Raw genomic sequence first — 15,171 nt, 5'->3', positions numbered from 1 at the left:
CAAATATTATTATTATTATATATATGAAGGCATATTATGGATATGTAAAGGAAGTTCCATGAAGTCCCAAAGAGGATCTTAGATGGAAATTTGGCTCAGGGCTTACTATATTTAGCCCTTAAATTTGAATAGTAATAATTCTTATCCTGAGCTTGAAGTAGAGTGAATTTATTCTGAATTTAGCTACAAAGCTTGAGTACTCAGCCCCTTATTACTAAAGCCACTAGAGAAAGGTACATTATATGTTGTAATCCATGTTTAAGAAAAATCAAGATGAACTATTACATATAAAGAAGAACATAGGACTAAAAGGAACAAAAACAGAAACAAAATGCTCAGCATGTGGCATTTTTCTAATATCATATCTATTTAACAAATAATATTACGATTTCATAGTCTATCAGCTACAGGAATGTTTTCGGTAGTTGTAGTTGTCTTGTAATAATAGCTTTAGTTACATGTTACACATTTCATCTCAGTTTCCCAAGGCATAAGGTAAACAGAATTTTAACCTTTTTTGTCAAAGAGTCTTTTTCCTTGTTCTTTCTGACTGAGATTTAGTTATTGATTAGATGACTAGGAGTCCAAGGCTTTTAGAAAAGGGAAATTTGACTAGATTCCCCAGCACAGGCAGATTAGATGACTAGGAGTCTGAGGCTTTTAGAAAAGGGAAATTTGACTAGATTCCCAGCACAGGCAGAGAAGAGTACTGGTGCCTGTCATTTCACTGAATATTGTTATTATTGCTGTCTCATTTCCATCATGGAGCTGCTACCCAATGGCTATTATCCGTCTTTCTCACAGTGTCCGTCCACAGTATAGTGAAGTCTTCCTGGTCCCAGTTCCAATATATTAACACCAAGAGTCAAGTGACTTATCTTTCCAGTTTTCAGTACACTGAAGTATAATTCAACTGTTTTTGTTCTTCCCAGTTGCATAGTATTGCCTAAGGTGGAAATGGGCTGCAGAAATATGAAATATCTGAATTTCTTTCCTGTACATTATGAACTCAGACATGTTCACTTTACTAGAGTGGAAGGATTGGGATGTCTCTGTTTATGTTTGATAAGTCACGTGGTGCCAATACTAAACTAAACTGCACACACACACACCACATCGGGGAGGATAGGGGTCTTTAGTGAATTTTTCTGCTGAAGCAGTAGATAAACTAAACCTAAAGTCAGGGATTCTGAGGATCACTTCCATGAATTAAGCCATCAGCAGGGCATTCCACAGCTCAACTTTGGAGATGGCGGTTTTACTCTTTTTGCTAAAACTTTATTTAGAATGTTTGGACCTAGAGGTTTCTTTTATGTCTTGCCTTAATTATATATTGGTTTTAAGGTTATTTATTTAATAAAATAAACAGTAAAACTTTCTATCTCTACAATGAGAAGTAGTTTAATAAAAGAAAAATCTTCTTTTTTTTTTTAAATATTTTATCTATTTATTTGACAGAGAGAAATCACAAGTAGGCAGAGAGGCAGGCAGAGAGAGAGAGAGAGAGAGGAAAGCAGGCTCTCTGCTGAGAGCCCCATGCGGGACTCGATCCCAAGACCCTGGGATCACGACCTGAGCTGAAGGCAGCGGCTTAACCCACTGAGCCACCCAGGCGCCCCAAAAGAAAAATCTTCTTTAAAAATTTAGAATAAATTGTAATTCAGAAACTTTGGTATTAGGTACATTTAGTAGTGTTTAATTCTAATATTAAACACTAATATTAACACCCTCTGCAGTTAGTGTTTAGTTCTAATATAAATACACACTATTAGATGCTATAAAGCACCTTTAATAGTATGTGCTTACTTGATGTTTTAATTTGTTCTGTAATATTTTATATGTTCCAGAGTTCTGAATGTTAGTTATTAATCTCAATTTGTCCTCTCCTTATAAACTTCCAGACATTTATTCTATCTCCCAATATAAAAGTAGATTAGTATTTTAGGAGAACAACATGGCCCTGTATGACACAATCCCAGAGATCTTCTTCTCCTACTTTCTCTTTCTATTCTTTGCTTTGCCCTTTATATTCCAGAAACACTACATTTCCAGTAGGTCTAAACATGCAATCTGTTTTTCTATGCCTTTGAAGATGGTGCCACTTCTTTCATTCTCTTTTTACCTCAGAAACGTAAGATCACAGTTGTTACTCATGCTGGCTCTGTAGTTAGACTATAGATGCAATCTTGATAAATGTTGCCTAAGCCCTCTTGCTTCTTAGTATCATCATATGTAAAATGAGGATACCAATACTACTTCACAAGGCTAATTGTAAGGATTAAATGAGTCTATATATGAGGTATTTAGAAGAAAGCCTTGCACTTAGTTAAGTACTCTGTACCAGGTATTTTAGATTATTGTTTCATGGGTAAAGTTTGTTCTTACTCTGTGATTCAGTTTAGAGGCTTTTGTTTTTAAGAACATGCTATCTTCAGAACCCAGAGAAGCCTACCAGGTGTTATGCCTCCTTCTCTATCGTGGTAAGTGAGAATAAAATTGCAACCAAATATTTTACTTTAGGAAGCCTATACTGTCACACACCTGACAAGTAGATATCTCAACTTTAATCCAGTGACTGGTCCTTGATCTTCTTAGGAGTCATTGTCTGCCCTCTCAGTGCATGTGTCTTAACAAAGTCTCCAACATGCTAGCCACCTCTTGCTCATGCTGTCCGATACGCCCGGTGTTCTCAGTGTAATGGATCACTGTGATGTTCTGTGGGATGGACAGATAGTTTCAGATTACATATATTATTACAGCAGAGAGTCGACATATTCCTGAGGCAAAACTATAAATGAATATTCTTATCTTTCCCCTGTGAATGGGAACTCTTTCTGATTCCTTTTTCGCAGAAGCAGGATGGAAAAGGATACCCCATGCAGTGTACCTGTGGCCTTATTAATCTGCTTTAGCAATAATACCACATCCGTCACAGAAACTGCAATCAGGGGTGCTCTTTGGTTGCGCCTGCAGTAGTTTACAGTTATTCTTCAGGAATCATCTGGTCTCAGTAGGAGCCAGCCTGGTGAATTACAGAGAAATATAACATGGGCCACCACCATCTCTCCTCATCCTACCCACCCCAGGATATGGTGGTGTGTTTGATTTACTCTCTCGACTGGGATTTCAGAAGTTCTCTGGCCTTCCCAATTATTGTAGCTGTTATAGCTCTTACTGCACAGACCAGCAAGCGACCCAATGTGGGGATTACTTCAACTGACAAGTATAGCAGTTTTGCTTATGCAGTTGAATACTGGGGGAAAGATCACTCCCTAGGGCTATGATCTCAGTGGTCCCACAGGGAGCCAGAATTTTACTAGGGTCCATTTTTTACCTTTTCCTTGTAGTTCCCCGCTCTTGCATCTCTAGGTATATATGTCAGTGAAGAATCCGTGTCCCATGTCCTTGAAGCATGTGATTATTTGTCCTTTCTCCAGCTTACAGTCACCTGGGTAAATGGTCATAGTTCCCTTTGGAGAGGGACTAAGGGAATCATTACAGTATTAATATGACAGGTTGTTGCAGGGTCCTTCTTCCTGGGGACTTGGCCACCCTCTGCAGTTAGTAGGTTCCAGATCTGAAAATCGGCTCTTGTCTGGGAACTGAACAAAGAATCATGACTTTTAATAGTGGTGTCTATCCTCTGCCTCCCAACTCTATTCATCTTCCCTAGACAGTGTCCTCTGTCAAAATTCTATTATTTTAAAAAGCCCTATTAAAATCCTTGTACCTCTATTTATTCTCATCATGTGAACTCAGCCATAACGAATCTCTCTGTCCTCTTGAATTCCTGCAGACATGTGCTGATCACACTTTGTTTTATATTATATTTATTTATGTACATCTTTTGCACAGATCTTCATTATACATTGAGGCAGAAACTGTGACTCATTTATCACTTTATTGTTTAAAGTGTCCCACATAGTACCTTGAACACACTAATCAAGCTATGAAAGTTTACTGACTTGATTTTAAATACACTAGCTTTTCTTCTGCTACTTCATTAAAAGGCAAAACTGCATTTAGTCCTTAAGCAAGATATGTTAGTGTTCTACTTATATACCGTTTTGTATATGTAAGCCTATATACTTGAAGACAAAAATATGTCTACATGTATATGGAATTTTTTATATATCAAGTTTCTGTTCTTTTTGATGTTAGAGTTTTAATTAATCAAATGCCAAAACATCATTATTCAAACGTTTTTTCTTATAGATAATTTGTGGCAAAAGCCTTTCAGCAAATGATATAACTCTTAGCACTTTGAAAGAAGAAGGATATAAAGCTGCTTTCATTGGAATAGGTGAGTAGCTTGCTTTTAAATATTTTTTCTTTGTAATTTTTAAAAAATTTCTTGACTGTGTCCAGAATAACTGCCTGCAGACATTTCCACAATAAAAGTTACATCTGTTTGGAGAGCAGACAGGAATGAGTGGCTAAAGAAAGTTTTCTATTTATAACTGTGTTGTCTCACCTTCACTATGGGTAGACAGTGCCAAGACCATTTTTAACTTCCCCTTCTCTCCCTATGCCATCATTACCAGTGAACATCTCTAAAACACAAGATGTTCTTCAGTCTTGCCATGGAAGCTCAGAATTTGGGCTTCATGATGTCTAGATGCTGTGGCTTTCTCTTTATGATAAAACCAATTGGCCAAATAGATAATAAAAGACAGAATTGGCTTGGGTTTTGTTTGTCCTACTCATCTTTTCCCAAAATTTCCTAAAGAATTTTCATATTTAGATGAATTTTAAAGATGCTCAATTATACTTCGGAAAGTCACACGGACAATGTAGAGCTTCGAAGACACTTCACGTGTACCATGGCTGCCTGTTTTGTCTGCATGTTACACAGAGCTTGAGTGGTCTCCCTCTTTCTCCATTCACTTATTGTTTCACGGAAAGACCAGAGAGAGCAAAGAGTTGATTTAACTTAGTCTTTGTCTCATGAACTTTGTATTTATTCTTTCCTGTCCCCATACCGGGGACCATTATGGCATACAAACTGAACAAGTCTGTCCTCTTGTCTTCCAGCTTGTCTTTGCTTCAGTTCACTTTCCTTAAATGTGAATAGCTAAATAATAAAGCTACATGCAATGAAAATTGTTCCACTTCTTTGAGTGATCTCACACTGGATAACATTTGTTTTGGGACTGTCCTTACTCAGATCATATCTAGAGTGAAATTATCAGGAATGCTTCTTAGTCCACTAAATTTTTTTTAACAAGATGCCATGTATTCTCTTACTAGGTAATTGCTACCAAGTCTAAGACGATCTCTGTCCCTCTGTTTATATAGATGAAAAGTTATGGAGAGGAAAATAAATTTTTACTGTAGCTTCTAGCTTCTAAATGTCTGTAACGAACCTCCTTCCCTTTGGGAACCTGAGTCATCACTATTTCTCTATATTATCTTCATTCAAATACAATAATCACTGTGTAGATCAAGAATAGGGATGAAAGGTCTGACATTTTCATAGGTTTCATTTTTAAAGGCACTATGCCAACTTTGGTTTTACTTTCAACGTACGTTTTTGTATGGTGAATTAAGATACAAGAAGTAACATAAAGAAATAAGTCAGGCACCTCTGAAGTATATTCTAATACCAGCAATTTTCGATCAGTAAGTTGCTGTTACTTTCAATAAGTACAGGTTCAAAGACACTTTGTGAATAATGAATGGAAAATTTAGTGAGGCAATAGGTATGAAATTTTGGTGATGTTTTCAAAATAGCTATTTATAATTCACCATTCTGGTTTTCTACAGCAGTTGTATAGAAAAGATAGGTTTTCCATTGATGGAATAGTATATGTTAATGCAGTTTTGTGATCTCTACAAATGTTGTCTACAAAGAATCTCTGTATTGGAGAGATAAGTGCCAAGTAAATACATTGAAATATCTCCAAATTATTGCATAATCAGATTATAATAAAAATTTGAAACAATTAAGTGGTTTACCGGTCTGAGTGGTTTTAGCTGTAAAAATATCTTCCATCTGTTAGAATCAATAATATTTTAATTTTTTTAAAATTTCATTCCATTAAATCTCCTTACATATGTTATTTGATAATGCCACATCCGTTCACAATACTCCATTTCACTCTGCACTGAGGTGTGAATCCTGCATTTAAAATGTGGAGTCCTTTCATATTTATGTTGCTGTGCATTTTCACGCTGGGAAGTGAATCTTTTGACATTTTGGTGTAGTGATGTGTAGAATGCAGTTATGTTCTATTTCAGTATTTTATATGAAATATATACGAGAAAGTTTCATCTTGTCAAAGAAAATAAAAAAGCTCCTGTCTATAGAAGACAAGTAGCGTTACCTCCAGGAATTGTTTATTTGACACTCTCGATTGCCGAGTTGGGAATTTATGACCTTTCTATTACCATATAACTGCCTATTACTTGGACAGCCTCACATCCTTACATGCTTTTGTTCATTAACCATGCTTCTATATTGTAATTAAACTTCACTCACTTCATCTACCTTTTTCCACTCAGTTTGGAGAAGTCAATTTTGGAATAGGACTTCTACATTATTTAGTATGTGGATTTGGTCACTTTTAGAAAGGAAAATGTGGTTCAAACAATATATATGTTTAGTCTCTCTCATCTAACAGCGTGAACCATCCTCAATGCTTGACTTCCATCTTTGGTCAATAGATAAGCCACTCTGCCCACATTCCTAACAAAAATGGGAAGTAAGGAAGAGAGCTCTTTTCCTTTTAAGTTTATGACCCAGAAGTTGCACATATCAGTTTTGTTTTTATCTCACAGTCCACAGCCTGGTCACATAAACATGCCTAGCAGCAGAGGATGCTGGGAAATATAGTCTCTATTTGGGTGGACATATGCCTTCATTAAACTTCTATTACTATAGGGAAGGGAATGTGTGATCAAAGTAGAGATTGAAAAGAAATAAATGTCTCTATGCCAAATGTGTGCATCATCATTGGTATTTGACACTTATTCCCTGAATAAGGAATCCATTCTTAGAACTTAATGCTTACATATTGTTTGCTTAGGTCACTTAATAAAAATGAAGAATTTTCTCTTTCTGTAGTTGGAAATACTATTTATAGATCATCTATATTCATAAATATTGTCCATTCTATGTTAGTTTGTCTGAAAGAAAAAAAGCCTTTTTTGTGTTAAATAAGACTTATGAAGGACAGCTTGATAAATTAATTGCATTAACAAAAATATATTTTCATGTTTCCTGATTTTTTTTTTAAGATTTTATTTATTTATTTGACAGACAGAGATCACAAGTAGGCAGAGCGGCAGGCAGAGAGAGAGGAAGGGAAGCAGGCTCCCGCTGAGCAGAGAACCAGATACAGGGCTAGATCCCTGGACCCTGGGATCATGACCCAAGCCAAAGGCAGAGGCTTTAACCCACTGAGCCACCCAGATGCCCCATCATGTTTCCAGATTTTTAACAATACGTATGATATTGCTGGTGAAAGTTGCTCACTTTCAGGTTTTTCCCTAACTAATGCTAACAGAGTCCATTAAAGAAATCATCACATTGAATATATACCATTGTGAAACTTACATCACTTTACCCATAACAGCTTTAGTTTCTTCTAAGTGAAACAAAGATAAGTGATATAAAGCTCTGTATCTTTTTCTAACCGGAATGAGTTGTTTTGAGACAATTGGGATTTCTTAAAAGACTAATTTTTTTTTTTAAATAAAAGCACTTGCAGAGTGTTTTACTATAAATGTTCAGAAATAAGTTAGAACATCTACTGTGCAAGGCTTTTTCAAAGTATTTGGTCATTCTCTTTGGTTGGTATTGAAATCTATATAATGGATTCCAAACGTTGTTCCTTTTGTAATTTTACAAAAATAAACACAAAAAATAGAAAATATCTAAGTGTGTTGCTCATCGTTAGGGTAAGTGTTAATTTGTGAAAAATGTTTTCAGTTTGGTGTGTATTTGTTTTGGGTGTGTGTGCTTGCACATCTACCCTGCATATTACAAAAAAATGTATTTTTTAAAATGTAGTGTTAATAGTTAGTGTTTGAAAACCACTGATTTATGTTGTAAAGATCCTGAAATACTAATTGCCTTTTTCCCATACCATGCCCAACACTTATCAATAAGTAATTGATGAGTGATATATGTAAGTTTTTAATAACTGCAGTATTCTAGGCACTGTGGTAAAAATACAGAGAAATCAAATTCAGTTTTTAGCTTAATTTTAATTCAATCATGAAAATTATAAGAGATTCAAACAGAACAATAGTATATAATTTGAGGGGTGTGATGTAGTCAGAGCGGGCTGGACATAAGTATAATTTTTTCTTTTTTCTTTTTTAAAGTTCTTTGGGTGATTTTTTCTAGAGTCAGGTTTTAGAATATCTGTTCTAGATGACTGAAGAGTTGACTCTTTAGCCTTTGCTTCAGAGAAGCCCATGTTCTTTCCCTTTTCCTATAATTGACCTCTGGTATTATCAGAAAACATGGCAGTGGTGAAAAGATTAAACAAACATATAAGGGAAGGATCATCCACTAATACACCCTCAGATAAATGGGGAAACTTTGTATATTCTTCTGATGAGGTTTTTTGATTTTTGTTTTCTTTTATATTTTTTTTCCTGAATTTTTGATTTTAATACTTGGGAGAGAGAGAGGATTACAGAGGAAATAGCAGTAAAATCCATTATTGCAGTCACAATAGACACAAAGGGAGCAGGAACCTCAGGAAGATCTTATAGAGATAATCACTGTCTCACCACCAAATGCTTAAATCTGTATCTATTCCAAAGATTTCTCTTGAACTCACTTTTCACTATACCATTCCCCACCCTTACTGATAGTGGACAACTGCTGTAGCCTGCTAACTAGTTTCCCCAGACATCATTATCCTTACAACAGAAATAGTGATCTTTCTGAAATGAGAGCTTGTGATTCCATTCCCTCATTAAACCCTCTCTCCTTTGCCATAGCTTCCTATTTCCTTTGGGATAGAGGAAAACCTCCTTAAAATAAGACTTTCAAGGCTCCTCATGATTTGGTCAACATTGAGCTTATGTCTCCAGTCACTTTAAGTGTTAAATTGTGTGTTTCAGCCATCTTGAACTGTTTTCAGTTTTACCTCATCTAAAAAAATTTTTCTCAATATTTGGACATGGTGTTGCCTGGGCCTACACCTGTCATTTTCTTATTTCAATTGTTAGCCTACATGTTCTTTTTTTCTACTTCAAATAGTACTCTTCTAATGATCTAACCCTACCCTCACTCTTTAGTTTGGATAAATGAAGCTACTTCCTTACCCTAATTCTCACACCACTGTGTTTTTTTTTCCCTATCTGAATGTCCAGACTAAACTATATACTTTATTATAGCACTTCCCTGTGACTAGTTACATGTTTGTTTTAGTCATTAGAAGTCAAATTCTTGCAGGCTGAATATTCTTTCTGGTTTGTCATTAGATCTGCAGTGCCTACAAAAAAGTCTGCCACATACTAGAAACTCTATAAGTATTTTTTCATTATTGATTTTTAATGCAACTCTTTTAACTATTTGCCAAAATAAATTGATAGGATATTGAAACATGTTGGCAATTTGGGGGGGTACTACAATATTTGGCCAAACCTAGGAAAAAGTAGATATTACATTATTATAAAACTGATATTGTACTATAAATGAACTAAGTAGGATTAGTAACACTGATGGTAGTGATATTGGTAGTAGTAGTAGTAATAGCTAAAATACTGCATGCCCAATTCTTTTTTTTTTCTTTCAGCTTTTAATATAATCTATGCCATTAACTCTTAAAATGGCCCTTAAGTGGATAAGAAAATAAAGATTAAGAAAGCTTTAAGGAAACTAGGAAATGCAACTAAAACATGGAAAATGGGTTTTATAGAGAAGGTATAATGTAACAAAAAGGGAAAATGTAACAAATGCAAGCATCCATATTTGAACAGCAAAAGCTGTTACAGACACAATGATTGAAGGCCAGCAAGTTATCCGATGACACCTGCCTATGTTGAGTTGTCCAATTGAAGGATCATGAACATGGGGACTGCATACTCTTGAAGAATTCTTCTTTATATTTAGCCTCACTTTTCTTACTGTTACTACCAGTTGGCTTTTTTCCCCAGTTACCTTAAGAAAATATTTTTTAAATATGATGAGTCTCAAATATTTTAACAGCTGAAGAAGAGATAATTATAATTAAGAAAGTCCATTGAGAAACTGTGGTATTAAATTTGCTACATTGTGGCCTTTAGTTAAATCTCTTGTGCCTTCTTAGAGCCAGAATTCTTCTCTGTAAAAGTTATTCTTAATTAGCTTCTTAATCAGGAGTTTCTAAATTGTACACAATCATGTATACTTTCTATTTATTTAGCAGAAAATGGAATAAGGTTTTTAGTCCACAGTCTTCTGTCCACAGATTAAAAACTGAAGTTGTTTAGGGATTGTGCACAATTATAGTAGATTATTTTAAAGTAATAAAACTAATTTAATTTTTAAGCCAAAAAAAAGGGCATGATTTTGACAGTCCACTTTTTAAAAAAATTTGTAATATTGTCTAATCTAGTGTCACTTATAAGTACTCAGGTATAATTGTGAGATGGCTCCCAAGAATTCAAAAATGAGGGAAATGGAATTCCAATTGAGAGTCCATTAAATCATCATTTAATGAGTTCAAGCAAAGCCCCCAGAAGGAGATAAAATAGATGTAGGGTAATTATTCTTTGATCATATTAACATATCTATAGAAACTGCATCTTGTTCTGCAGAAGCAGGTAATAAGGACTGGTCAATTTTGCAAGTATAGAAAGGAAAAAAAAAATCTGAGGAACTATTGGTGGTATCTCTTTAAACACACCTGAATAAATGGACCTGGAGTTCTTGGAGCCCATATCATGAAGATAAACAGATAAGTTGCTTTGCTTTAAAATGTCCTTGTTCTGATTCCAAGTTCACTAAGTTGGCACTAATTCTGGAACAGTTTGATTATATTAGGAGACAATGCTAATCATGTCAGTCAGAGAAATCCTGGTCCCCATGGTGGTTATCTCTGTTGCTCAAAATCATTTTGCTTCTCTTAGGAATATGGTACTCTAACATGACGAACTTTCCAAACCAGGTAGGACTTCTTAAAAACAAGTTGTAACTGTCTCAAATATTTTTAGTGGCTGTCACTGCTTTCAGAATAAGTCCAATTTTCTTTGTATGACTTTCAACAAGCTATAATAGCTGTCCAAATCTACCCCTTTATCCTTAAATCTACTACTTTATAGATCTTTCTTGCCACCAAATATCTGGATATCCCTCAAAAGTAACCTGTACTCTTCTATCATTATATCTTGGCTCATAGTTTTGACTTTACTGAGAAAATTTTTTAGTCTGTCTCCATATGGTAAAGTCAATACTTACAATATTCATCTCAAATGCCACTTCTTACATAAGACACTCATACTCATCCTGCAAAGATAAATGTTTATTCTGTGTTCATATATAGCAAAATGTTTTCTACGTCATTTATAGAACTGAATATAGTTTTCCTTTTATTATTTTTGGTTGTGTGCATATACTCACTCCCTTGCCCCACACACAAGCACAGTATATCAAAAGCCTTTGAGTGCAGGGATTAGTTTTTTAAAATTGTTGTATTTTACAGGTTAGCCCATTTTGTAACATGAATATAGTATTACATCAGTAACATTTTTTGAAGTAAAATAATTGGAAAATTGGAATTTTCTTTTTATTCAAAAAGAAAAAAACAACAAAGGAAGAAGTGAAAAACAATGTAATAATTTCTTGGGAAGTTTCAAACTATTTGATCATTTAGCTCTTTTTTTTAAAGTCATCTATCCTTCCAAGTATCTTTCTTAGATACTTGGATACTTAGATACTTGATACTTAGATACTTTCTTTTTTTAAGATTTCGTTTATTTATTTGACAGAGATCACAAGTAGGAAGAGAGACAGGCAGGGGAATTGGGGGGTGAGGGGATGCAGCAGGCTCCTTGCTGAGCAAAGAGCCTGATTCAAGGCTCCATCCCAGGACCCTGGGATCATGACCAGGCCAAAGGCAGAGGCTTTAACCCACTAAGCAACCCAGGTGCCCCTCCAGGTATCTTCTTATAGCTTTCTTGCACTCTCTCTCTCTCCTTTTTTTTTTTTTTTAACAAAATACAAAAGACATATTCATGGTTTTGATTACTTACTCAAAGACAATGAATTAAATTCTAAATATTACAGTTCATGTCGTTCTTACACTTATATCTTATCATTGTATTAAATATTATACTTCTGTGCTGAATATTAGGTATTGTCTTTGAGCATTTTGGTAAAGGTACTGTTATTTGCTCTAGGGTATTTAATAAGCATTGTATGATAAAAATGGTGGTATAAGAAAATCCTTTTATTTACCCCCTGCTGGTAGAATTCCTGGAATATTGTAGATTTTCCTAAATATCAATTGTATTATTGATTTAATTAACTGAAATATTCTATTTCTCCCATTTAACAGTAAAAAAGGATATAATTCATTTAGCCAAGAGGATTATTTTAAAATATTCTATATGCCATATTTTAAATTAAACATTTGTATGAATGTAAATTTTATTTTAAATTATTGAACATTTTTATCCTCTGAATTTCTTTTTTTTTTTTAAGACTTTTATTTATTTATTTATTTGACAGAGAGAGAGAGACTGAGAGAGAGGAAATACAAGCAGGGGGAGTGGGAGAGAGAGAAGTAGGTTTCCCACTGAGCAGGGAGCCTGATTCATGCCTCCATCCTAGGGCCCTGGGATCATGACTTGAGCCTAAGGCAGATGCTTAATGAATGAGCCACCCAGGTGCCTCTGGGTTTCTTTTGATGGAGACATGGAGGGATTATTATTACATATATATGTATATATATGTAACCTGTATATGTATGTGTATATATATATATATTTTTCATGGCATGAAAATATATTTCACTTATATTAGTTATTTAAAGAAGGAGGGGAAAACGTTTTTTTTTTTTTTTCATTTTCATTGTTCAAGCACTACCCTTTTTTTTTTCCCCAAATAGTTCCCAATAACTTGATCAACTCTTGAAGAGCAAACAATTGAAAAGGGACGCCTGGGTGGCTCAATTGGTTAAGCATCTGCTTTCAGCTTAGGTCATGATCCTGGGGTCCTGAGATCCATTCCTGCATCTGGCTCCTTTCTTTCTCTCTCTCTCTCTCTCTCAAATAAAATCTTAAAAAAAAAAAAATCAAAAAAAGAGTTGCAAAATTATTGAACTAACCAAAACGTTTTCTTTCAACTGCTGCTTATGGCTCCTGGTTACCTTTTTTTTTTTCCCCCTTCATGGGTAAAAAATATTATTTGAACTTGGAAGGGGATATTGTTGAACATACACTGTGGGCATTGTGTTGGATTCTTTTTTTTTTTTCCCCCCACAAATGTAGTAATCATCATGTAGATCTTAAGTTGTCCTCTGGAAGTAAAATGTTGATGTTGAAGAATAAACTTTGAGATACTTAACAAAATTAGAAGTCACTGAGATAGTGGGTTTTGTCATACAAGAATCAAGGAACATCAAATATACAAACTCTTCCCCATAAGTCCCCAGTTCAATGAAGTTGAATCTGGAATTCATGACATTCAATACATATGTATGCTATGTTTGTGGTTTCTAATTAGAGCTAGGAGGCATACCACTAGATACCTTTGTTCACACTATAAACTGTACAACCCAGCTTATCTTACACTTTTACAAATCACTATATGCAAAATCTGGTAAAATTAGGGCCCCCATTACACACAAGGAAAGAGGGATTAATAAGAGAAGCATGAAAAATGGTATGGAAATGGCAGAAGTTGATGCAAATTAGAAGAAATTAGGTATATTTCTACATATGCTTCAGATTTCCATCTACCAGTAATCTTTCCAAAGAATAGGAATGAGAAAATTTGCAGGCTAATTTGTGCATCTTATTTATCACTTATTTCATATTTATATAGGTTGGGCTATACCATCTTTGGCTAAGTAGCATTAGATCAAATTCAATAATATTATTTTCATTGACATTTAAATAACACTTTCTTTGACATGAGATACTTAAAAACAGTATGTTTTAAAGGAAGATGATTGCTTTTAAGAGGAGACTTCATTAAGACATTTTAAGTAATAAATCTGTTTTAGAAGAAATTCAACTAAAATTCATATCAAATCAGGTTTTCACCAACCCTGCCTTTGAATTTTTTAAGGGGCGTCTAGTGAAATCATATTGTCCTAAATTCCCAAGGCTGTATTGTGTGACACAGATTTACCTAAATGAATAAATAGAAATCAATGGGATAGAACCTAGTTTGGTTATCCTTTCTCAATTGTTAAACTCATATTTCTTGGCAATATTATTTAAATTATAGAAGAATTAATATATGGGGAAAGAATACTATAATCATAATGAATTTACATTATTAACTCAAATAACATAATCCTTTAAAGTAAATCATTATCTGTAGTTACTATTGACATTTTAGAAAAAATTTTTTAAAAATTTTGATTTATTTATTTTCTTATCTCCAAATACATAAGAAATCTTGATGTGTTTTCATCTTCTGATTAACCATGCAGTGCCACCTGGTGTGCAGATGGAAAGAATATTACACATCAGAGGCTCTGTTCACACCCACCCTCCCAAACATAAACTTAGATGGCAGAAAGTTAACAGATGTTCACTTTGCTAGTGTTATGGAGATAAATTGCACATAAAACTCTTAATTCATAAATTAAATTGGAGAAGAAGATATTGGTACCTGGATGAATCAAAGATTATGTGAATATGTCCAGTTTAGTGGAAGAAAGTCATACTTAATTGGAAAATAGCTTTCTTGGATCTCTAAGTTCCTATTTTGTGTTTCTACACTTTGTTTTCTTGTGTATACAATATTTGTGTTTGTTGAGCCTTAGTATCTCCATTTCACTGATAAATCTGTCAGTGCTAGAATAGAATGTTTCTTTTAATTTAACCACTGAGTGATCATATTTTAACATATATTGTTATACTTCTACCATATATATGTCTCTGGCTGTGTTTAGGGATAATAGTTTGCAAAATAAATTTAAAAGGCTATTATTTATTTAGAAAAACAATGAAATACTTTTATGCAACTAATAAACACAAATTTTGTATATGAAA

The 15,171-nt window shown here is 34.2% G+C and overlaps 1 protein-coding gene across 3 annotated transcripts in view; it reads left to right on the top strand.

The window, feature by feature from the left end:
- The window catches only part of DPYD (dihydropyrimidine dehydrogenase), an 836,293-nt gene that overhangs the window by 265,326 nt on the left and 555,796 nt on the right, over nucleotides 1-15,171 (top strand). For all 3 annotated transcript variants that reach the window (XM_045064888.1, XM_045064890.1, XM_045064891.1), the window contains exon 8: nucleotides 4,216-4,303. In XM_045064888.1, the coding sequence (XP_044920823.1) occupies nucleotides 4,216-4,303 (88 nt within the window). The remainder of the gene's footprint in view (nucleotides 1-4,215; nucleotides 4,304-15,171) is intronic.

The sequence above is a fragment of the Mustela putorius genome, unplaced genomic scaffold (genome assembly GCF_011764305.1).
Source record: "Mustela putorius furo isolate JIRA1106 unplaced genomic scaffold, ASM1176430v1.1 tig00003853_pilon_pilon_pilon, whole genome shotgun sequence".
NCBI lineage: Eukaryota > Metazoa > Chordata > Mammalia > Carnivora > Mustelidae > Mustela > Mustela putorius.
Note: the sequence above shows the minus strand (reverse complement) of the source record. Positions and strands in the feature narration are given on the sequence as shown.